Source organism: Brassica oleracea, chromosome C3 (genome assembly GCF_000695525.1).
Source record: "Brassica oleracea var. oleracea cultivar TO1000 chromosome C3, BOL, whole genome shotgun sequence".
NCBI classification, from domain to species: domain Eukaryota; kingdom Viridiplantae; phylum Streptophyta; class Magnoliopsida; order Brassicales; family Brassicaceae; genus Brassica; species Brassica oleracea.
This window is the reverse complement of record NC_027750.1, coordinates 5,488,046-5,512,424: the sequence shown is the minus strand read 5'-3', so window position 1 is coordinate 5,512,424 and position 24,379 is coordinate 5,488,046. Positions and strand designations below refer to the sequence as shown.

The 24,379-nt window shown below is 34.0% G+C and overlaps 5 protein-coding genes and 1 pseudogene across 6 annotated transcripts; all 6 read left to right on the top strand.

Annotated features, from left to right (window-relative positions):
* Positions 1–2,785: 2,785 nt before the first annotated feature.
* On the top strand, positions 2,786–8,778 carry LOC106336126 (glucomannan 4-beta-mannosyltransferase 2). Its single transcript, XM_013774857.1, has 9 exons — positions 2,786–3,312; positions 3,617–3,715; positions 3,898–4,150; positions 5,423–5,533; positions 6,612–6,748; positions 7,539–7,652; positions 7,729–7,928; positions 8,037–8,237; positions 8,323–8,778. The coding sequence occupies exons 1-9, from the start codon at positions 2,983–2,985 to the stop codon at positions 8,480–8,482; spliced, it is 1,605 nt and encodes a 534-aa protein (XP_013630311.1). The 5' UTR covers positions 2,786–2,982; the 3' UTR covers positions 8,483–8,778.
* A 1,703-nt stretch (positions 8,779–10,481) lies between these two features.
* LOC106331815 (FBD-associated F-box protein At5g22730-like) lies at positions 10,482–12,350 on the top strand. 2 transcript variants are annotated; one of them, XM_013770229.1, is made up of 3 exons: positions 10,482–11,594; positions 11,666–11,818; positions 11,888–12,350. In XM_013770229.1, the coding sequence occupies exons 1-3, from the start codon at positions 10,590–10,592 to the stop codon at positions 12,179–12,181; spliced, it is 1,452 nt and encodes a 483-aa protein (XP_013625683.1). In that variant the 5' UTR covers positions 10,482–10,589; the 3' UTR covers positions 12,182–12,350. The 2 variants fall into 2 exon arrangements, with proteins under 2 accessions (XP_013625683.1, XP_013625684.1); XM_013770230.1 differs by having other exon boundaries at positions 11,913–12,154.
* A 1,457-nt stretch (positions 12,351–13,807) lies between these two features.
* LOC106329725 lies at positions 13,808–15,281 on the top strand (annotated as a pseudogene).
* Positions 15,282–16,999: 1,718 nt separating this feature from the next.
* Positions 17,000–18,632, top strand: LOC106329724 (putative F-box/FBD/LRR-repeat protein At5g22670). Its single transcript, XM_013768378.1, has 3 exons — positions 17,000–17,968; positions 18,050–18,190; positions 18,312–18,632. The coding sequence occupies exons 1-3, from the start codon at positions 17,000–17,002 to the stop codon at positions 18,630–18,632; spliced, it is 1,431 nt and encodes a 476-aa protein (XP_013623832.1).
* Positions 18,633–19,978: 1,346 nt separating this feature from the next.
* LOC106334048 (putative F-box/FBD/LRR-repeat protein At5g22670) lies at positions 19,979–21,956 on the top strand. Its single transcript, XM_013772410.1, has 4 exons — positions 19,979–20,027; positions 20,267–21,275; positions 21,363–21,503; positions 21,599–21,956. The coding sequence occupies exons 2-4, from the start codon at positions 20,295–20,297 to the stop codon at positions 21,908–21,910; spliced, it is 1,434 nt and encodes a 477-aa protein (XP_013627864.1). The 5' UTR covers positions 19,979–20,027; positions 20,267–20,294; the 3' UTR covers positions 21,911–21,956.
* Positions 21,957–22,360: 404 nt separating this feature from the next.
* LOC106329723 (putative F-box/FBD/LRR-repeat protein At5g22670) lies at positions 22,361–24,211 on the top strand. The gene is made up of 4 exons (XM_013768377.1): positions 22,361–22,412; positions 22,544–23,572; positions 23,656–23,796; positions 23,876–24,211. Exons 2-4 carry the CDS (start codon positions 22,625–22,627, stop codon positions 24,209–24,211), a joined length of 1,425 nt encoding a protein of 474 aa, XP_013623831.1. The 5' UTR covers positions 22,361–22,412; positions 22,544–22,624.
* Positions 24,212–24,379: the final 168 nt, after the last annotated feature.

Here is a 24,379-nt window from a genome sequence, read left to right as displayed (position 1 = left end):
TTATTTAAAATTATATAAACTACCTGATAATTTATCCAAAAAACTTAAATCACCTATTTGTTTCCTGGAAAAAAACAATTTATCAATAAAATTTACACAAATTAACCAAAATAATCTGAAACGCCCGTAACCGAAAGAGACCCAATTTTGTTTTTGATATTAGTTGGTTCCCCATTTTGTTGTCCAAACTGAACCAAAAAACAAAATATCTGAACGAGAATTGAAACAAATTTTATAAATAACCGAACATATCTTATATCTGTAGAATTAAAAAAATAAATAAAATAAACCAAAACAATTCCAAAAAAAATAATTATAAAAAAGTTTGAATTTAAAAAAATTATAATTCGAAAACATAAAAAATATGTTTTTTATTTAAATAATTATTTGTTATATATATATCAAGAACAATGATATAAGAGTCTTCTGCCACTTATTGAAAATATATTTTCAAAAATGTCCGTTTAGTGTTGGTAAAGATCAATAATGGTACCATGAATGTGGTAAACATGAAATTTCACCTATTATCTATTTAAAGTTAATATTTTCTTTTATTATGTCAAATTGAACTAAGAATAATAAGAAGATGTATATATATTATCATATTATTCTGAATTGTTTTTTGCTAATTTTGTATTCTCTGAAAAAATAGAATAATGAAGGATATTGTCATTTTAATTCCAAACCAAAAATGTTTATTAAAAATAAGGGCACTCGTACCGGTTGAAATTCATCAGTCTTTAACAAATTTAAAAATATTAAAAGCTGAAAAAAAAAGAGAAAGGATAAAAAAAAAGAGCAAGAATGGTACCTGTTGGAAGAGCTTTCATATATTTCTAAAGAATCGGTGAATACATGTGGTATCATTTTACAGGTTTTTTTATTTTAATTTTTAAAATTATTAATAGCTAAATTTTGTACAAAAATAATAATAAAAATATTAGTGAGGTACTCTATTTGCTATTTTACCAGTAATGATGCCCTAACAATGTGATCTCAGAATTCTATTCATCATTATTTTTTATAATATAGTTTTCAATCCACCATGATTTTTAAATGCTTCATAAAATTAATATAAATTTATATAAAACAGTTTTTATTATTAACTTCCCGCCCGTAGAGCAGTCGATCTTAGTTATATATATAGGAATTTCTGTTATTCTCAAGAGTCCACATTTACAAATTTGGCAGTGACTATAAAAATACGTATAATTAACATACAGCATCTCCAAAACAAGACCAATAAAAACAATGAATAATCTTTACAAAATATTCTGACTTGTTTGAAGTTTGAATAACCAAATTAATTTTGCATATCAGAACTCGAGCCACACTATACACAAGAGAATTTTCGTCATCCACGTTGCGACTGATGTGCTAAACCACATGGAGTTTGCCGACTAAATCAAACATGGCATCATCAAAATTCATCTACATCAACCGGGATGCAGTACTGGTTAGTATTAACGATTGATAGAACATACAATACCTTAAAGGTCATCTACACCACGATTAATAGGACGTATGGAAGATGTATGGCTATCTCACGGCTCCCGCCAAACCTTGCATATAACTATAATCATACTTCTATTTTGTGTACAAGCTAAGAGGTCGCACCATTGAGCATTACGTCTCACTAACCACGCATCAAACGAGTAGAATATGGTTTCAAATTAATTACCTAACAACAATGTACTATGTTCGGATCATTTTGTTAACATCTATTAATAAATGGCATTTCTATAAAGAATATTTTTCGTGTAATGTTATACTCAACAACAATGTACAATGTTTATATGATGATGATTTATTTGAAAAAGGAAATAATAAGATGATATGTAATATATTTTATATTTGTTTAATAAACCGTATTTACTTAAGATTTCGCGTTCATATTATTTTGCAGCTATCTGACCAACATATCATCATCAAACAAATTTACTTTTGAGATTCTCCTATTTTTAACGCATTGCATTTTCTTAGTATCTCCATATTTATTGCACTGGCCGTTTAAAGTTAGAAAACTATGTTAGTGGCATTTTTTCTTTGAAATAGTGGTATATGTTTAGAAGTTTAGTTTTTCTTGTTTTTTCTTTCTAAACCTGTTAAATAAATTTGTAAATGTGAATCAATACAAAAATGGTAATGTTAACTCTCTGTAGTTGCACGTTACTTCTTTACATTTATGGTTTATTTCTCAACTGTATCCATTAAAAATACTGCTTAACTGAGAAAAAAATGAATTTTGTAGATAGTAAGTTGAATAAGCCCCAACAAAAAGAAACGGAGTTAAAAGTAAATCCCTTAATAAAAAGTCCTTAAAAGTTGACTAAACCCAAAATAAATCGTAAAAAAGAAGAAAAAACTGCAAAACCCAAAATCCCACAAATGGTAAAAAGTTAAAACTTCATCAAACCATTAATCATTGTTAAGAATATCGTTAGGAAAGAAAATAAATTCATTAGAAATCAATCTATCTCCACTTTCTCCGCCCATTGGCAGGCACATATTCTGAAAACACCCAAAAACTGAAAACCAATTCCTCTGTCTGTTGGTTCTTTACCAGAGAACTTCTTTAACTGAGAAGGCCATAAACCAATGTCACTTGTGTTTTTTTTTTTTGGTCAAAGTCACTTGTGTTTATTTATTTTTAACTTAACATTTACTATTGTCCGTAGAAAATCCCTAAGGAATCAAATCTAAAAAGGAAAAAAATATCCTACAAAAGGAAGAAATTAAATAAAATAATGTGAAAATTCACCATTTATATTCCTGGTTTATCCCTTCTCTTTCTCTCCTCCCTTAACCATCAGTTTCCTTCTGCTCTCTCTTCCCTAAGTTTCCTCTCTCTCTAGATTTATAGAGAGAGAAAAGCCTCTATCCTTCATCTCCCTCTCTCCTTCACTTCATAAACCCCATTACCATAACATTCTAGAGAGAGAAAATCCGCCATTGTTTCACTCTAGGAGAGAGAGAAGGACAATGGATGGTGTTTCACCGAAGTTTGTGTTACCGGAGACATTCGACGGCGTGAGGATGGAGATCACAGGCCAGCTAGGCATGATCTGGGAGCTTGTCAAAGCACCAGTCATTGTCCCTCTTCTTCAGCTAGCGGTTTACATCTGCTTGCTCATGTCTGTCATGCTGTTATGCGAGAGGGTTTACATGGGAATCGTCATCGTCCTCGTCAAGCTCTTCTGGAAAAAGCCAGACAAACGTTACAAGTTCGAGCCCATTCAAGATGATGAAGAGCTTGGAAGCTCTAACTTCCCAGTGGTCCTCGTCCAAATCCCCATGTTCAACGAACGAGAGGTCTCTTTCGTCTCTCTCTGTTCATTGCTCTGTTTTTTGGAGAATTTTTTTTCCTTACATTCTTTACCCCAAGTTTTAAGATTTCAAGAAAAGTAGCCTCAAGTTTTACAAAATTACTTTTCCCCACGTATTCAGCATATTCCTCCGCCGTTACAAATCCCAAAACGGCGAGAGTTATTTAAATGCTCTATGAATTTTTTGGGGGTTTTTCTGTTTAAATCCATAGTTTAGGGCTTAATCGTAGTAAATAGCTAAATTATAGGGACTAAAAGCTAAAAAGTTCCCCGTGATTTTTGCCTTTCAGGTATACAAGCTATCAATAGGAGCGGCGAGTGGACTATCGTGGCCGTCCGATCGTCTCGTGATTCAAGTCTTGGACGACTCAACAGATCCTACTGTTAAGGTAATTACTTAGTCCACTTTCAGAAAATATAGATTTTAATTATTTTACCCTTTTTAGAAGATTTACTTTCTTAAAATAAAAAGATGTAACAGTAGGAATAACATTTTGTAACAAAACTGGAATATTAATAGTTTTTTTTCTTGATTAAATGTGTGATTTAATGATTTACTTAAAATGCGCAGCAAATGGTGGAGATGGAATGCCAAAGATGGGCAAGTAAAGGAATCAATATAAGGTATCAAATCAGAGAGAACAGAGTTGGTTACAAGGCTGGTGCGTTGAAGGAAGGTCTCAAACGCAGTTATGTCAAACATTGCGAGTATGTTGTCATCTTCGACGCTGATTTTCAGCCCGAACCGGATTTTCTTCGCCGTAGCATTCCATTCCTCGTCCACAATCCCAACATTGCACTCGTCCAGGCTCGGTGGAGATTTGGTAAGACTTATTCAGTTAAACATATTCTATAATATTAAGTTTGATGATTCAGATTGATTGTTACGTATCTTAAGTTTGCTTCGTTAATATATAAGACTGGTAGTTAGTTTATAATAGAAAAATGAATAGAATTGACGTTTGATAATGTTGTGAAGATGTCAGGGTCAACATACTTACTGAACCGGTGTCTTTGTTTATGTATTATGAAACATTTAATGTTGTTTTGATCATTAAATGAAAGCTCGTGGTTTTGGTTTTGTAGCTGCGTTAGTGGTGTCGGTGGTATGTCCTTCATTAGTTTTAAAAATGTTTTTTCTCCCTTTTTTTCCTTTTTCTTGCATACATTTTTTTTTGTTTATCACTTTTTTGGCTTTTCGAAATGGTATTTTCGTCATTTTCGTACTTTTCTTAGACATTTTATTATTATTGTTTTTTTTTTGTATTAGACTGATTGACGAAGTAGGGCTAGTTATGTCTGCGTCGGCGGAGTAGCTGCATAGTGTATGGGTTTTTTAGTGGGTTCATTAAAGCCAATCACAACTAGACATCTAAAAACCGTTGCCCCTTGAATAAGTTAAGAGTTATGTACACCGTGTTGCATGGATTAGAGTTATGCACACCGTGTTGCATGGATTATAGATTAGTTGCGCGATTCAGGGTCAACGTATATTAGCAAAAATGCTTAAAATAGACTTTCTTGTACAAAATGTTGCGAACATCATGTCATCTTATCTACTCCGAAACTCCGGATCCGTCGGTGAAAGCGAATCTGTCCGACTCAGTTTAATGAGCCGGGTCGGGTTTTTGGACAAGTAGGAGGCCAATCTTAACTGTTCAGTCTTTAGTAATTGTCGGGACTCTGATGCCTTCCACGTGCTCCTTGCCTTTCTTTAAATGTCATGTGTGGAACCCATTCTTGTCTGCAACACTAGTAAAGTGTTAGTATACAGGAGTAACGATTTTACTGTGGACCTGCCTTTTCTTGCCGACACTTGTTTGTGTATTTTATAGAATAGTTTCTGTTTTGTCTTTTATCAAGCATAAGTCCAACTTAGTGAATTTAATAATGAGAAAGCTATGTGAATATGATTGATTATTAACGCTTAAAAACAAAAGAGAAGGACGTTACTTCCTGATAGCGCCACATTTAGACAATTCTCTTATTGAATAATTAATAGTAAATAATAGAGTTTTTGTTTATCCAATTCCTATTATTTTTAAACGGGATGATTTTTAAGAGTAATGAATTGATCTTGTTATATATTTCTGCAGTAAATTCCGATGAATGCTTGTTGACGAGGATGCAAGAAATGTCGTTGGACTATCATTTCACTGTTGAGCAAGAAGTCGGTTCAGCAACACATGCTTTCTTCGGTTTCAACGGTAAGAGTAATACTAATATATACTGGGGATAGGATAATAATAAAAAAATTTCTATCACAAATATAAATTTTAAAAATCAAAATGACCAAAATGTTTCATTAAAAAGGTAAATATACATTTATACACCTAGGTTTAACTAATCCAAACTTTAGGGTTTAAAGTTAAAGGGTAGGGATTTGGGTTTGAGGTTTAAAATTTTATAAAATAGAAAATAAATATTAAAAATTTGAAAATAAAAATTTTAAAAATAGTTTCAAAAAGTATTTTCGAATTACAAAAAGAAAATTTGAAAAAAAATAAAATAAAAAATAAAAAAAATTATAAAAAAGTTCGGATTTGAAAACATATAATCTAAAACTATAAAAAAAATAATTTTTTTTTTGAATTTTTTTTTATTTTTTTATATATCTAGGGTATTAGTGTCCTTTTACTTATTAAATGAAATATTTTGGCCATTTTTCTCTTTGTGGTTTATTTTTATGACCAAAACTTGAAAATGGTCTATTTATGAGAATTGCCCTATATACTGATGACTGCTGAAAAATTCATTTTAATTTTATATACTGGAAAATTAAATACTATTGTTGATTATTGGTATTGTGATGGAGTTGGTATATTGTCCGACCAATTGATGCACAGTTTGTGGACCCAAATTTTTTTTAAAAATGATTGTATGATAGTGTACAATTATTACTAAAAAACTGATGAAAAATCTATTATGTCGAATAAAATAATTAATAATGGATTGAGATTGACAGGAGTGGGACTTTGAAACGTGACGCAAGTAGGTGTAATTATACACTTAATACTTCATAGTTATTAATAGTCTTAGTTATCCCTTGTCTGATAAGTAAGATTTGCAAGCTGGAAAAATAATAATTTAATTGCTTGCTTCTTAGATCATGTGTTTAGTTAATTAAGTTGCGTAAGGAGACACATTCATTACATTATGATGACTTGTACTTGAAGCAAATGAAAACGGATATTAAATTTTCTGGACACTACATAGATTTGTGCTTTTCCGTTTGTCTTAATTGTTTTTGTCATAATAATTTATTTTATCAAAAATGTTTTATAGGGACCGCTGGAATATGGAGGATAGCGGCCATAAATGAAGCAGGTGGATGGAAAGATAGGACCACCGTGGAAGATATGGACCTCGCCGTCCGAGCAAGTCTCCGTGGCTGGAAATTTCTCTACCTCGGTGACCTTCAGGTTTTAATTTACTTAAAATTCTGATTTTCCATTAATTAAAATAGAATAATTTAAATCAAAGTACAAAAAGTTGTTGGCGCACTAGATACTTCTCTCATTAAAGACACATACACATGACATCTGATTCTCAAGTTATGTTATAATCATATACCCTTTTACGAACTAAATTCTCCCTCCCTGCCTAAAAAACCCTCCCTTCCTGAAAAATATAGTATGTTCTGGAGAAAACATTTGTTTCAAAAAGATACATATTTTATATTTTCAATGCAATTTTTGTCAACTAATAATGAGAAATTATGAAGTTCAAGAAGATTAATTGCATTTCTTAAAAGCTTACTCCATCTGTTTTTAAATATAAGATTTTTTAGGTAAAACACACTTATTAAGAAAGTTTATCATTAAAATTTTAAATTAAAAACTATTCAACCAATTACAAAATAGAACTATTAAATTTGATTGGTTACACAGTTTTTGATAAACTTAAAACTATCTAGAAATATGAGAACATCCTACATATTGAAACATAAAAACTATTTTAAACATCCTATATTTAGGAACAAAGGGAATATTGGTTTAAAAATATAGGAAATATAAAATTACAAAAAACTATGCACTTATAGCTAAATTTTAATATGTTTTATTAAAAGTGTGAAAATTCTAAACATGGATCTTTTAGGAACGGATGGAGTATATTTTAAAGCAAAAAAAAAAGAACTAAATATATTTTACTATTACTTGTGAAAATTTGCTATATATAAAAAAAATAATATGAATTATTTTTAAATTTTAGGTGAAAAGTGAGCTACCAAGTACTTTTAGAGCCTTCCGTTTCCAGCAACATAGATGGTCTTGTGGACCTGCAAATCTCTTTAGGAAAATGGTCATGGAGATTGTCAGAAACAAGGTAATAATAAAATTCCTTACTCTTTTTTACATCTGGTAACTCATTCTTTAATCTGACTGTTACTGATCTTCTGCAGAAAGTGAGATTCTGGAAGAAAGTGTATGTGATTTACAGCTTCTTCTTTGTGAGGAAAGTCATTGCACATTGGGTCACATTTTGTTTTTACTGCGTTGTTCTTCCTCTCACCATTCTTGTCCCTGAAGTTAAAGTTCCCATCTGGGGTTCAGTTTATATACCTTCCATCATCACTATTCTAAACTCTGTCGGCACTCCCAGGTAAATTGTAGTTTCTTGTATCTCAAGTCACTATCTAGGGCCCTGCGATTAGGTTACTTGTGCCTCAAGTTACTCGTCCTTGTACTGAATCTTTTCTTTATCCAAAAGGTCGATTCATCTGCTGTTCTATTGGATCCTATTCGAGAATGTGATGTCGCTGCACCGGACAAAAGCCACTCTCATTGGTCTGTTTGAGGCAGGGAGAGCTAACGAATGGGTCGTGACAGCTAAGCTTGGAAGCGGTCAAAGCGCTAAAGGGAATACAAAAGGGCTTAAAAAGTTCCCAAGAATCTTCAAATTGCCTGATCGGTATGTGTACTTCTATACTGACAAAGTCTAAGTACAAACTCTATCTAGACACTTGATGATGATTTTGAGTTATTTTGTGTCTCAGATTGAATACGTTGGAGCTTGGATTCGCGGCGTTCTTGTTCGTGTGTGGATGCTATGACTTTGTGCACGGGAAGAACAATTACTTCATCTACTTGTTTCTTCAGACAATGTCCTTCTTCATCAGTGGGCTTGGCTGGATTGGGACTTATGTTCCGAGTTAGTAGTTGCGTTTCAGGGGAGAGGGAAAAAAAAGTTATTAAATTTCAGCAAAAATAAATACAATTTTCATGGGAAATCACAAGGAAAATGGTTTGAGAAGAAGATAGAGACGTCCGTAGCAAGTAGGAAGAAAAGGAAGCTACTTCTATCAAAAAGAAGGAAAAGAGGAGACAGGCTCGAAGGGTTCTTTTTATTTATCAATTTTACTGCTTTTTGAAAAAAAAATATTTAGCGATGGGATTTGTTATTCAGTAATTGTGAGATTTCAATTTTTTTCCTTTTGATTTTTTTTTTTGTTTTTCTATAAAGTGAGATTTTGTATTATTTTTTTAAGAAGATTATGTGTGAGTTCAAAAATGTTCAATTAGCGCAAGGGTAAAATCCTAAGAGTCATCGATTATCACGACCGTCGTTTGCGTTTAGTCCGTAGGAGTATCTTGTTTGCATCATGCGAATCAAAAGCTATTGTGATGGTCAAATCTCCAAAATAGCACATTTCTAAGTTTATATCACAAAAATAGCACTTAAAAACTAAAATGACCAAAATAGCACAATTTTAAGTTTATCCTTTGAAAATTTTAATTTTTTTATTTTTCAAAATTTGAAATCTTATCCCCAAAACCTCATTTCTCAACTCTAAACCGTAAACTCTAAACCCTAAATCCTAAACCCTAAACTCTAAACCCTAAACCCTAAATTCTAAACCCTAAACCCTAAACCCTAAATCCTAAATCTTAAACTCCACCCTTTAACTCTAAACCCTAAGTTTGTGACTTTTGATAAAACATTAAGTGCTATTTTTGTGACTTTTGACCTTGAGTGCTAGTTTAGGAACATAAACTTGATTTAGTGCTATTTTTGTCTTTTTCTCTGTTGTGATTTCAATCTGTGATACCTTTTAGTAAGGTACATTTTCAAAAGGAGCAACTCATAACTAAACAAAACAAAAATCCTTTTTTGGTGAATAAGAGACCAACGCAACCCAACACATAGGTTAATGATCTTTGGTAGCGTAAACCCTAAACCCTAAACTCTAAACCCTAAATCCTAAACCATAAACCCTAAACCCTAAACTCTAAACCCTAAACCCTAAATTCTAAACCCTAAACCCTAAACCCTAAATCCTAAATCTTAAACTCCACCCTTTAACTCTAAACCCTAAGTTTGTGACTTTTGATAAAACATTAAGTGCTATTTTTGTGACTTTTGACCTTGAGTGCTAGTTTAGGAACATAAACTTGATTTAGTGCTATTTTTGTCTTTTTCTCTGTTGTGATTTCAATCTGTGATACCTTTTAGTAAGGTACATTTTCAAAAGGAGCAACTCATAACTAAACAAAACAAAAATCCTTTTTTGGTGAATAAGAGACCAACGCAACCCAACACATAGGTTAATGATCTTTGGTAGCGCTATCTGCCTCGTATTATTCTAACAAGCTACAAAACCTCTAAAGCTCTAGTGAATGATGATGATGACTCCTTGGTGCTTCTCCTTATATAGCTTCTAAGATTTTTTTGAATTCCATTTCGAGCCGTGGGACCGTTTCATATAGCCGATGCTTTGTTCCTACATAGGTCAATGGAGGGAGAAGCCATTGTCTAGATGACGGTTTTGGTTCCCGCCAACGTAGATAAATGTTGTTAATCCTGTACACATATGCACATGTGAAAACAGGTATATGCATCAAGATCTCTAAAAACAGTTATTCGAAATAACAATTTAAAAGTTTTGTAAGTAAAAAACTAGTGATTATACTATGCAGTTTCAAAATTATCTAGTAAATATTAATATCGAGAGTCTTTTACATATATTTGTACATTTTTTCACAAATTATCTTAATTTTTTTTAGCAATAATTGAAATAAGAAAAAAAGAAGAAAAATTTAAATTGTTTTAACAACTCAATAAAAAAACATGTTTGGGCCAGGCCAGGCCCATCTAAAACCTGAGGACTTGACTTCGTCTCTTCCGAAAAAAAAAAAAAAAAAACCCTAAAACGAATCAGGTTCAGGTCATTTCCCAATCGGGTGGTGATTGCGTCAGCACCACAATAGCTAAGGTTGAAGCCGTGAATCGAATCTTCCGGTTGAGTTTCGCAATCGAATCTCAATGGAAGATTTATTTTCGGAAGAGGAACTATTCTGCGACCACATATGGCCTGAAGATTACTTTTTCACTAAACGTTACTCAAGACGTAGAGAAGATACGATTAGCAAGTTACCAGATTCTCTGCTTTCTCAGATACTCTCCCATCTCCCGACAACGAAGGAAGCTGTCCGAACCAGCGTTCTCTCCAAACGGTGGAAAAGTCTCTACCTTTTGATCCCCTCCTTGGTTCTGAACGCCAACGAGTTCCCGAATCACAACTCCTTCGTTAGTTTTATCGATAAGTTCATAGCTTTCTCTAAAGAACAAAACTCGATCTTGCACAAGCTCAAGCTAAGTGTTAAGAAGAACGTGAACGATCCTCCGTGCGTCACGCGGTGGTTAGACTCTGCGTCTTCGTCCAAACTTAATAACCTCGATGTCGAGTGTCTTGTGAACCGTAAGTTTCTAGAAGCGATTCCGCAGAGTCTTTACGTATGCGACACACTAGTATACCTAAGACTCCACCGAGTCTCTTTATGTGAGTTTGTTGACTCTGTGTCTTTACCTTGTCTCAAGACCTTGCGGTTAGAACACAATGTATACGCCAATGATGTGACACTAGAGTCGTTTATCTCGTCTTCCCCTGTTCTTGAGGATCTGAGCATTGTTAGAATGGTACCGGATAACATAAAGTTTCTACGAGTGTGCTCTAAGACGTTGACTAGTCTTCATATAGACTATTTGTTTGGTGAAGACGATGACTTTGACGATGAGGGGTTCACGAGAGATGGCACAGGGGTTTTCATCGATGCCCCGAGACTCGAGTACTTGAAATTTGAAGATGATTTATCTGATAGTAAAGTCATTACAAATTCAAGGTCCTTAGCCAAGGTCAACATTGTTTTCGTCTTCAGTGAGAATGATACTGCTGATGTAATCGACTTACCAAAGCGAGATATGATCCGTAACTTCTTTACTAGCATCTCAGGTGTTACTGATATGAAGCTCTCTTCTCATATTCTGGAGGTAATGTACATATCACATTGCATCTAGTGTTCCTTCTTGCTCACTCTTTCTTTCTTTTTTTTGGTGAGCAGTTTCTACATTACAACAATGAGTTCGACCCAATGGTACTCCCCCAGTTTTGCAACCTTTCTCGTTTAAAACTGAAGGTTTCTAAGTCATGTCTGAAAATGCTGCCAACCCTTCTTGAGAGATGTCCGAATCTAAACTCACTCGGCTTGGTGCTGGTAATGAGTTTTCACAACTCTAAAATACATTTGTTTTCTTTTTTATTCATTCATCTGTGTTTAATATAGGATTTTTATAAATCGAATGGGAAAGCACGGAAGATAAGAGCTTCATCGGTACCTCGGTGTTTGCAGTCGTCACTAGAGAATGTGGAGATAAAACGTTTCAATGGAGAGGCTGCTAGAATGGAAGTAGCAAGGTACTTTGTGGAGAACTCACTGGTGCTTAAAAAGCTTGTTCTGGATATTGGATGCTCCACCATGGAAAAAGGGTTTTACATCACAGAACAGGGGTTTTCCATGTTCAGGGATCTCCTTGCGTTGCCCAGGCCATCAAGCGCGTGTCAGATCCTACTTAAATGATTAAGACTCTAGAGTTAGCATTCTCAAGCTGGTTTGTTAGAACTGCATTTGGATTCTTGGTTTTGTATATCTTTTGTTGTTGAAGTTTCTATTATGATGGCTTTGTGGGCTTTTTGGTCACTAGTTATGGATGATGCTTGAGAATTCTATAACTACACAGCTTTTGTTTGTCTTCTCTTAAGCCATCTCTGCACCATCAGCAAGTTTTTAATATCCTTTTTTTCCATATTAAAAATCAAATTAAAGTACTGTAATTTTTTGATATTATTTAAAGAATTAAATTATGGCATTTTTGCCATCTTTTATATATTAATTGAAAAACATTATAACATTTATTTAGCCACGTATCACCATGAGAATGAAATTCAAAATTCTTAAAAAAATAAGTCGGTTCATCTTAACATATACTATATTTTTAATAAACTAAGTATTAAATTGATAAATAGTGTAAAAAAAATTATTATTGCACTTTCCCTAAATAAAAGCTACGGAATTATCTAATATGATTAACGTATATATCACAATTAATGATTATGAATAATAAATATTAAATAAGAATTTTTGTATCTTACCATTTTCTTTAAGTTTATATTATTAAAAAATATTAAACAATCACATTAACCATATAGTAAAAATAATGATTTTTTTTTATATGTTATATTTTGAATTTTTAAAATGACTATAAATTATTAAAAATGTTAAATATCTCACATTAAAAATTTTGTGATCAATGATTTAATTTTTTTTTGTAATTACAAGATATAGATGATCATAAAATCGTATGAATATGAAGTTTCATTTAATAGATATTCATATTATATATTAATATAGTTTAAATTAAACTTTATAACATATAAAAATACATAAATATGTTAATTTCTAAATTTGTATTGAAAAAATATTGAAACCTTAATATTTTAATTTTGAAATTTGCATTGAAAAAATCGCACAATAGAAAATATGTGTTTAGCATAGAGTACGAATTCTCGATAATAAATATATTTAAATTAAAATATATTTTATATCTATGTCATTGAAATTTAGTTATATACCATATAAAATAAATAAAATGATTGTTTTGATTTATTTACCAAAAAAATATCGTAAATGAACGAGAAGTATTGTTTTGATTTATGTGTTTATTCTAATTTAATTATATATATGATAAGTAAATGAACAAAAATAAGTAATGATATATAAAATTATTTTTATATATAACATTCTTCCTGCGCAATTGCGCGGATATTAACATATTATTTAAAAAAAATTAAATTATGGTATTTTCACGTATATAAATACAAAGAGGATTCTTCGGAACCAATGTTTAGAAATCCAAACCCTAAAAGAGGAATCAGAGAGGCAACGAGAAAGCTCTGGTGTGGTTAGACCTTTCTTGTTCAACAATCTTATTATGCACTTCTCTATATATATTTGAAACCCTAATATCCATTGAGCAATATTGCTTGTTCTCTAAGTTTCTCCTGCTTTGATTTCTTCTCTCCTCTACTTTTGAATGTATTCATGTTCATTATACTCTGGTACAATTTTGCATATATGCATATATATTCCTCTGTAACTAAATATTAAAATAACTTTTGTCTTAAGCTCTCTAACGTGGAGCGAAACAATGAGCGAGACAGGTGCAACATGTCGCAGAACTAGAGAAGACAGGATAAGCTTCTTACCTGATCACTTGCTGTGTGAGATACTCTCGGATGTTCCTACAAAGACAGCTGTAGTGACTAGTGTTTTGTCCACCAGATGGAGAACTATCTGGCTTTCGACTCCTGTCTTGGATTTGCACACTCATGATTTCCCTAACTTCACTGCCTTCGCTAGCTTCATCTTTAGGTTTCTAGATTTCTCTAGGGGATCATCATGCTTACACAAGCTCAAACTTTGAGTCATGGAACTTTTATTTTGTGAATAGTAATCCCTATTACTTGATAAAAAAGTGGATCAACAATGCAGTTACTCGTAAAGTTCAACATCTAGATATCTTATATCCTTGGTTTTTGGAGAAAATGCCCCTAAGCATCTACACCTGTGAGAGTCTAGTATCATTGAAACTCTCTGATGTGTTATTGGCTGATTCCGAGTATTTTTCTATACCTTGTCTCAAGATTATGCATCTAGTAAACAGCATTTACACTAATGGTGCCTTTCTTGAGAAGCTTATCTCATCTTGCCCGGTTCTTGAAGATTTAACAGTTGTTAAAGACAGAGATGCAGAGTACGACTTTGAGGCTTTACGAGTGCGTTCTCAGTCATTAAAGAGTCTTGTAGTTGATATAGACGGTCACACGTATATGGATAGTGAGAACACTGGGAAAGCTGTTGTGATTGATGCTCCTGGACTTAACTATTTGAGTCTTAAAGATAAACAGTCGACAAGTTTCGTGATAAGCAAGCTAAGTTTATCTGCCAAGGTAAACGTTAATGTCAGTTTTGATATGGACTTTGACACGGATGTGATTGACTCCTCAAAGAGAAGTGTAGTGAGAACATTCTTCACCATGCTATCTACCGTAAGGGACATGACTCTAAGTGGAACAACTTTGCATATCATCTCTCTATACTTGAAACACGAACTGCTTCCTCAGTTCCCTTACTTGATCCGGTTCAATGCGGTCTTCTATAACTCTGACTTGGGAAAGTTACCAAACATTCTTCAGAGCTGTCCAAATCTCAAATCCCTTGTCTTGGTGACGAAACTTTACCTTTATAATATTATATATGGTTTTTATTCACATCATCATGACACAGTTATTGAATGATTTATATGCAGGAACTAGAGGAGTTTAAGATGAACGACCTACTTGTTCTCTCATCATCATCGGTTCCAGAATGTTTAAGATCATCCCTAGAGCACGTTGAGATAAAAACACTGATAAGAGGAGCTGTAGCTGAAATGGAACTAGTGAAGTACTTCCTGGAGAATTCTGCGGTGCTCAAGAAGTTGAAGCTGTGTTTGCGTCGTGGGAGAATGAACGAAGAGTCAATCATCTTGATGGAACTCTTGGGATTAAGGAGATGCTCTCCTTCTTGTGAAGTTGTTGTTCAACTTGAAGAGTTAAAAGAGACTCCTCTCAAACTATGAGGCCATACTATAACTTTTGTAACACTTGCAGTTTCAACTTTAAGAACAAGAATTGGATTTTAACTCTGGTTTGAGAATTGGTGATGTTTGTATTTTTCAACATCCTAAATAGTAATTGTCTAGTAGACAGTTAGACTCATAGCATTTCAATTTTTTGGTTCGATTCGGTTTGGTTGGAGGTTATTTATATTCCAGTTTGTTGGTTTTGTGAAGAAAGAACCAGGACTGGATTTTAATATGATTTGGAAAATTGTATATTCAGTTGAGATTTGGTTGGTTCTTTTGATGAAAAATAATATTGGTAAGCAAGCTTTTTATGTCATGTCTGGAAATGCTGCCAACTCTTCTTGAGAGCTGTCCAAATCTAAACTCAATCGTCTTGGTGCTAGTAGTGACTTTAACAGCTCAATACTTCGGTAGTTGTGTTTAGATAGGATTTTTATACTAATGATGAGAAAGCAGCGTAAATAAGAGCTTCATCAGTACCTCGGTGTTTGCTGTCATCACTAGAGTATGTAGGAGATAAAACGTTTCAACAGAGGGCCTGCTAGAATGGAAGTAGCAAGGTACTTTGTAGAGAACTCACTGCAGGTTCTTAAAAAACTTGTTCTGGATATTAGATGCTCCACCGCAGAAAAAGGGTTGTGCATAACAGAAGAAGGGTCTTACATGTTGAGGGATCTTCTTGCATTGCCCAGGCCTTCTACCATGTGTCAAATCCTACTTAAATGATCAGACTCAAGAGTATCCATTTCAAGATGGCTTGTTAGACTGCATTTGGATTCTTGGTTTTGTTTTTTTTTTCTTCTTTCGTTGTTAAAGTTTTTATTTGTGATGTCTTTGTGAACTTTTTGGTCAGTAGTTATGAATGATGCTTGAGAATTCTATAACTACACAATTTTTTTTTTGTCATTCTCTTAAGCCATCTCTGCACCCTCAGCAAGTTTAACATTCTTGAGTTTACATACTGAAACTATAAAATATCAATGCATTTTTGTCAATTAATAATTATTAATTGTAAACTTCAAAAATATTAATTGCATTTATTCAATTCTTATTGATTTAGTATTATAGAAAATATATAATACAAACTATGTATTTATTACTATTTACTACAATTGAATATGTTTTGTTAATGTGTGAAAATTTAAAAACATGTATTATTTTAAAACAGAAGGAGTAAAATGTTTTGTTAATATATGCGAAAACTGTAAAAGATATATTATTTTGAAATAGAGGGAAGTATTATTTACAGAATTAAATTAAGTACTGTATTTTTGCGCATTTAATATATTCTTGATGTTATATATGCCAAAAATATCGCGCGAAAACAGATCACGTATATAAATGTAAAGATTTCTTCAGAACCAAACAATATTTAGTAATCCAAACCCTAAAGAAGACGAATCTGCCGAAGCCACTAGTGAATCTGAGAGGCAACGAGAGAGCACCAGTGCGGTTAGACCTACCTTTCTTGTTCAACAATCTTACTCTACACTTCTCTACATAACCCTAATCCATTAAGCAATATTGCTTGTTCTCTAAGTTTCTCGTGCTTTGATTTCTTCACTCCTCTACTTTTGAATGTATTCATGTTCATTTTACTCTAGTGCGATGTTGCCTATGCATATTAACTAAAGATTCAAATAGCTTTTGTGTTAAGCCCTTTCAGTTTCGTACTGTGATGCAGGTCTTGTGTCTGAACCTGAAAGAAAACAATGAGCGAGAGAGGAGTAGCATGTCGTCGCAGGACTGGAGAAGACATGATAAGCTTATTACCTGATCACTTGCTGTGTCAGATACTCTCTGATGTTCCTACAAAGACGGCTGTAGTCACTAGTGTTCTGTCCACCAGATGGAGAACTATCTGGCTTTCGACTCCTGTCTTGGATTTGCACACTCATGATTTCCCTAACGTCACTGCCTTTGCAAGCTTCATCACTTGGTTTCTAGAGTTATCTAAGGGCTCATCATGCTTACACAAGCTCAAACTTGCTTTGGTCTCTGAAAGACCTATTCAAGATATCTCTAGTGAGTCATCATCATGGGACCTTGCTTTTGTGAGAGGTCATCTTGAGCCCTATTACTTTATGACACAGTGGATTGACAATGCAATTACACGTAAAGTTAAACATCTAGATATCTTATATCCTTGGATTTTTGGGATGATGCCACTAAGCATCTACACATGTGTGACTCTAGTATCCTTGAAAATCCAAAACGTGTCATTGGCTGATACTGAGAATGTTTCTCTACCTCGTCTCAAGACCATGCATTTAGAAAACAACATATACGCTACTGATGCTCTTCTTGAGAAGTTTGTCTCATGCCCGGTTCTTGAAGATTTAACAGTTGTTAGAAAAGGAGATACAGTGTACGACTTTGAGGTTTTACGAGTGCGTTCTCAGTCATTAAAGAGTCTCGTAGTTGTTCTTATTGGTAGGGAGTGGTGGTACAAAGCTTGTAGGGTTGCTGTGATTGATGCTCCTGGACTCAAGTATTTGAGTCTTAAAGATAGCAAGTTCACAAGTTATGTAATAAGCAGTTTGAGTTCATCTGCAAAGGTAGACATTGATGTCAGTTTTGATGTGGACATTGATCTGGCTACAGATAGAAGTGTAGTTAGAAGTTTCTTCACCATGCTCTCGAGCGTAAGGAACATGACTATAAGTCAAACAACTTCAGAGGTATACGTATATTACATTATGTGTATCAATGGATTGATTCAATGAGAATTTTGAATGAAAAGTTTTTAATGTGTTTTGCAGGGCATATGTGTCTTCTTGAAACATGAACCACTGCCTCAGTTTCCTTACTTGATCAGATTACATGCGGTCTTGTATAACGCTGATTTGGGAAATTCGCCGAACATTCTTGAGAGCTGTCCAAATCTCAAATCCCTTGTCTTGGTGATGAAACTTTTACCTTTTATATTATATGGTTTTATTCATATCATCATCAATTCATGATCGTATAAAACTGATGTTAAAAGTCATCTATATAATATTTATTGAATGATTTTATTTGCAGGAGTTGAGTAATCTTAAGGAGGAGGAACTACTTATTCTCTCATCATCAGTTCCAAAATGTTTAAGATCGTCCCTGGAGTACGTTGAGATAAAAACACCGATAAGAGGAGTAGTAAGTGAAATCGAACTAGTGAAGTACTTTCTTGAGAATTCGGCGGTGATCAAGAAGTTGAAAATGTGTTTGCGTAGTGGGAGAATGAACGAAGAGTCAAACATTTTCGTACAACTCTTGAAATTTAGGAGATGCTCTCCTTCTTGTGAAGTTGTTGTTGAAGAGTTAGAAGACACTTTTCAAGGATTGGATTTTTTACTCTGGTTTTAGAATTGATGAATGTTTGTATTTTTAAAGACCATTAAATAGAAGTTGCCTGGTAGACAGTAAAGACTCATAGCAGTCGATTTTTTGGTTCGATTCGGTTTGGTTGGAGTTTAATTATATTTCAGATTGTTGGTTTTGTGAAAAAAGAACCAGGACTGGATTTTACTATTTTTTTGGCAAATTGTAAAATTGCTTCAGTCGAGATTTGGTCAGGTCTTTGATGAAAAATAATTTTAGTAAGCAAAGCTTTCTATGCCATGTCTGGAAGTGCTGCTAACTCGTCTTGATAGATTTCCAAATCTAAACTCACTCGTCTTGGTGCTGGTAGTGACTTTCACAACTCAAATACTTTGATTTTTTTTATATTCATTTATCTTGGTATGTTGTTTAATATCGGATTTTTATCATCCGGATGATAAAGCAGCGAAAATAAAATCTTCATCGATACCTCGAATGTTTGCTACCACCACTAGAGTATGTAGAGATAAAACGTTTCAACGGAGGGCCTGCTAAAATGGAAGTAGCAAGGTACTTTGTAGAGAACTCACTGGTTCTTAAAAAACTTGTTCTGGATATTAGATGCTCCTACGCAAAAAAAGGGGTTTCACATCACAGAAGAAGGGTTTTACATGTTGAGGGATCTCCTTCGTTGCCCAAGCCATATAGCATGTGTCAAATCCTACTTAAATGATCCGACTCAAGAGTAGCATGATTTTCAAGCAGGTTTGTTAGACTGCATTTGGATTTTTTTTTGGTTTTGTTTTTCTTTTGTTATTGAAGTTTCTATTAGGAAGTCCTTGTGAGTTTTTTGGTCAACAGTTATGGATGATGCTTGAGAATTCTATAACTGTACAGCTTTGTTTGTCTTCTTTTAAGCCATCTCTGCACCATCATCAAGTTTAACATTTTTGATTTTCCACATATTATAGATCAAATTAAAGAATTGTACGTATTTGATATTCCTTATGCATGTTTATAAAAATTGTTTCAATATACATTTTTTTGTATCTTCAGTATATTTTTATTAACTAATAATGTTTAATTGTAAACTTCAAAAACATTAGATGCATTTATTGAATTCTTAAGTGTTTAGAATTATAGGAGATAGATAGTTACAAAAACTATGAGGAGTGATATGTTTTGTTAATATATGTGAAAATTGTAAAACATATATTATTTTGAAACACATGGAATATCATTTAAAGAATTAAATTATGTACTGTATTTTTGGTATTTAATTAATACATTCTTGATGTTATCTAAGCCCAAAATATCGGACGAAAAGAAGAGATCGATCACCTATATAAATGCTGAGATGATTTTTTGGAACCAAACAATATTTAGAAATCAGAACCCTAGAAGACGAATCTGCTGAAGCAACGAGAGATCTCCAGTGCGGTGAGACCTTTCTTGTTCAACAATCTTACTCTACACTTCTCTAAATAATTTCAGACAATTATGAAAATCCATTAAGCTATATTTCTTGTTCTCTAAGTTTCTCCTGCTTAGTTTTCTACTCTGCTCTACTTTAGAATGTATTCATGCTCACTTTACTCTATAACAATGTTGCCTATGCATACTAACTGAAGATTCAAATAGCTTTTGTGTTAACCTTTTAGTTTCGTACTGTGATGCAGATCTTGTGTCTGAACGTGAAGCAAAACAATGAGCGAGAGAGGAGTAACATCAGGTTGCAGAACCGAAGAAGACATGATAAGCTTCTTACCTGATCACTTGCTGTGTCAGATACTCTCTCATGTTCCTACAAAGACAGGTGTTATGACTAGTGTTCTATCCACCAGATGGAGAACTGTCTGGCTTTCGACACCTCTCTTGGATTTGCACACTGATGATTTCCCTAGCTTCACCGCCTTGGCGAGCTTCATCTCCCGTTTTCTAGATGGCTCATCATGTTTACAGAAGCTCAAACTTGCTTTGGTCTCTGGGAGACCTATTGAAGATATCTCTAATGATTTTTTGAGATTCTCTTTTAACGATAAGAGAATTATTCAAGATATCTCTAATCATCCCGCTTACTTGATGACGCAGTGGATCAACAATGCAGTTACACGTAAAGTTCAACATGTAGATATCTTATATCATTGGATTGTGGACATGATGATGATGCCACTAAGCATCTACACCTGTGAGACTCTAGTATCCTTGAAACTCCATAACGTGACACTGACTGATTCTGAGTATGTTTCTCTACCTCGTCTCAAGATCATGCATTTAGTAGACAACGTTTGCGCTAATGATGCCTTTATTGGGAAGCTTATCTCATCTTGTCCGGTTCTTGAAGAATTAACTGTTGTTAGAAACAGAGATACAAAGTACGACTTTGAGGTTTTACGCGTGCGTTCCCAGTCGTTAAAGAGTCTCGTAGTTGTTCTTATTGGTAGGGAGTGGTGGTACAATGCTTGTAGGGTTGTTGTGATTGATGCTCCTGGACTCAACTATTTGAGTCTTAAAGATAACAAGTTCACAAGTTATGTAATAACCAATTTAAGTTCATCTGCCAAGGTAGACATTGATGTCAGTTTTGATGTGGACATTGATCTGGCTACAGACAGAAGTGTAGTTAGAAGTTTCTTAACCATGCTCTCGAGCGTAAGGAACATGACTATAAGTCGAACAACTTTAGAGGTGGAAATGTATTTACATTATGTGTGTGTCAATGGATTTGAATTGAGCATTTTGAATGAAAAGTTTTTTTTTTTAATGTGTTTGCAGAGCATATGTCTCTACTTGAAACATGAACCAATGCCTCAGTTTCCTTACTTGATCAGATTAGATGCGGTCTTGTATAACTCTGATTTGGGAAATTTGCCAAACATTCTTCAGATCTGTCCAAATCTCAAATCCCTTGTCTTGGTGATGAAACTTTACCTTTTATATTATATATGGTTTTATTCACATCTATAGATGTTATAAACTCATCTATATTTCTTCAATGGTTTTCTATGCAGGAGTTGAGTAATCTTAAGAAGGAGGAACTACTTATTCTCTCATCATCATCAGTTCCAGTATGTTTAAGATCATCCCTGGAGTACGTTGAGATAAAGACACCGATAAAAGGAGCTCTAGCTGAAATCGAACATGTGAAGTACTTCCTGGAGAATTCGGCTGTGCTCAAGAAGTTTAAGATGTGTTTGCGTAGTGGGAGAATGAACGAAGAGTCAAACATCTTGATGGAACTCTTGGGATCGAGGAGATGTTCTCCTTCTTGTGAAGTTGTTGTTCAACTTGAAGAGTTAGAAGAGACTTCTCTCAAACTATGATGAGATACTACAACCTTTTGTAACACTTGCAGTTTCAGTTTTAAGAACAATTGGATTTTTATCTGGTTTGAGAGTGGTTGAAATTTGTATTTTTCAACATCCTAACTAGTAGTTACCTTGTAAGCCTTTCTTCCATACTCTGCATAATTGTTTAATAAATCGTTTTTTTTTCTTGAGAATTCTATAACTATACAGCTTTGTTTGTATTTTCTTATGCCATCTCTGCACCATCATCAAGTTTAACATCCTTGAATTTCCACATATTAAAGATGTACTGCACACTTCTTTAATATTATTTATATAATTAAATTATATACTGTATTTTTGACATTTTATTCTTGATGTTTATCCAATCCAACAACCCTGCGAGAAAAAAAGATTAAGTAAATTAATGTAAAGAGAATTCTTCGGACCCAAACAATATATAGAAATCCAAACCCTAGAAGACGTATCTGCTGAAGCCACTATTGAACCTGAGAAGCAACGAGAGATCTCCAGTGCGGTGAGACCTTTCTTGTTCAACAATCTTACTCTAAATAATTTCAGAAAATCATGAAAGCCTAAATCCATTAAGCGATATTTCTTGTTCTCTAAATTTTTCCTGCTTAGATTTTTTTTTGTTTTCTGCTCCAGTTTCAAGGAGATTCAAGTTCACTTTAATCTGGCAGATCTTGTGTATGAACTTGAAGCAAAATTAATGAGCAAAAGAGGAACATGGGTTGCAGAACCGAAGAAGACATGATAAGCTTATTACCTGATCACTTGCTGTGTCAGATACTCTCTGATGTTCCTACAAAGACGGCTGTAGTCACTAGTGTTCTGTCCACCAGATGGAGAACTATCTGGCTTTCGACTCCTGTCTTGGATTTGCACAATCATGATTTCCCTAACTCCTATGCCTTTGCAAGCTTCATCTCTAGGTTTCTATATTTCTCTAAGGGCTCATCATGCTTACACAAGCTCAAACTTGATTTGCGTTTTGGGAGACCTATTCAAGAGTTACGGAACCTTGAGTTCGTGAGTCGTTATCTTGATCCATCTTACTTGGTCACACAGTGGATCAACAATGCAGTTAAACTTCAACATCTAGATATACTATTCGTACATCCTCGTAGTGTGGACATGATGCCACTAAGCATCTACACCTGTGTGACTCTAGTATCCTTGAAACTCTGTAACGTGCCATTGGCTGCTTCCGAGTACGTTTCTGTAACGTGCCATTGGCATTTAGTAGACAACGTTTACGCTAACGATGTTTTTCTTGAGAAGCTTATCTCATCTTGTCCGGTTCTTGAAGATTTAACGGTTGTTAGACACGGAGAAACAGACTACAACCTTGGGGTTTTACGAGTTCATTCCAAGTCATTGAAGAGTCTCGTAGTTGATCTAGACGGTAACTCGTTTAAGTATAGTGATGAAGACACTGGAAAAGCTGTTGTGATTGATGCTCCTAGACTTACCTATTTGAGTCTTGAAGATTATCAGTCGACAAGTTTCGTGATAAGCAAGCTAGGTTTATCTGCCAAGGTAAATGTTAATGTCAGTTTTGATATGGACTTTGACACGGATGTGATTGACTCCTCAAAGAGAAGTGTAGTGGGAACATTCTTCACCATGCTATCTACCGTAAGGGACATGACTCTAAGTGGAACAACTTTACAGGTGTGTGTGCGCGCGCGCGCGTGAATGGACTTTTTGAATGTTTACTTGGATGACAAGTTATGTTTTCTTTGTGTGTGTTGCAGGTCATCTCTCTCTACTTGAAACACGAACCGCTTCCTCAGTTTCCTTACTTGATCCGGTTCCATGCGGTCTTTTATAACTCTGACTTGGGAAAGTTGCCAAACATTCTTCAGAGCTATCCAAATCTCAAGTCCCTTGTCTTGGTGATGAAACTTTACCTTTTATATTATATAGTTTTATTCAAATCATCATGACACAATTCTTGAATGATTTATATGGCAGGAACTTGAGGAGTTTAAGGTGAACGAAGTACTTGTTCTCTCGTCATCTTCAATTCCTGAATGTTTAAGATCATCACTGGAGTGCGTTGAGATAAGAACACCGATAAGAGGAGCTGTAGCTGAAATCGAACTAGTGAAGTACTTCCTGGAGAACTCGGCGGTGCTCAAGAATTTTAAGATGTGTTTGCGTCGTGGGAGAATGAACGAAGAATCAAACATCTTGATGGAACTATTGAGATTAAGAAGATGCTCTCCTTCTTGTGAAGTTGTTGTTCAACTTGAAGAGTTAAAAGAAAGGAGTTGTGAAAGTATGAAAAGATACTACAACTTTTTCTAACACTTGCAGTGTCAATTTAAGAACAAGAATTGGATTTTACTCTGGTTTGAGAATAGATTATGTTTTGAGACTCATAGCAATCAAATTTTGGTTTGATTCGGTTTGGTTGGAATATATATTTCAGTTTGTTTGTTTTGTGAAGAAGGAATCAGGATTGGATTTTACTCT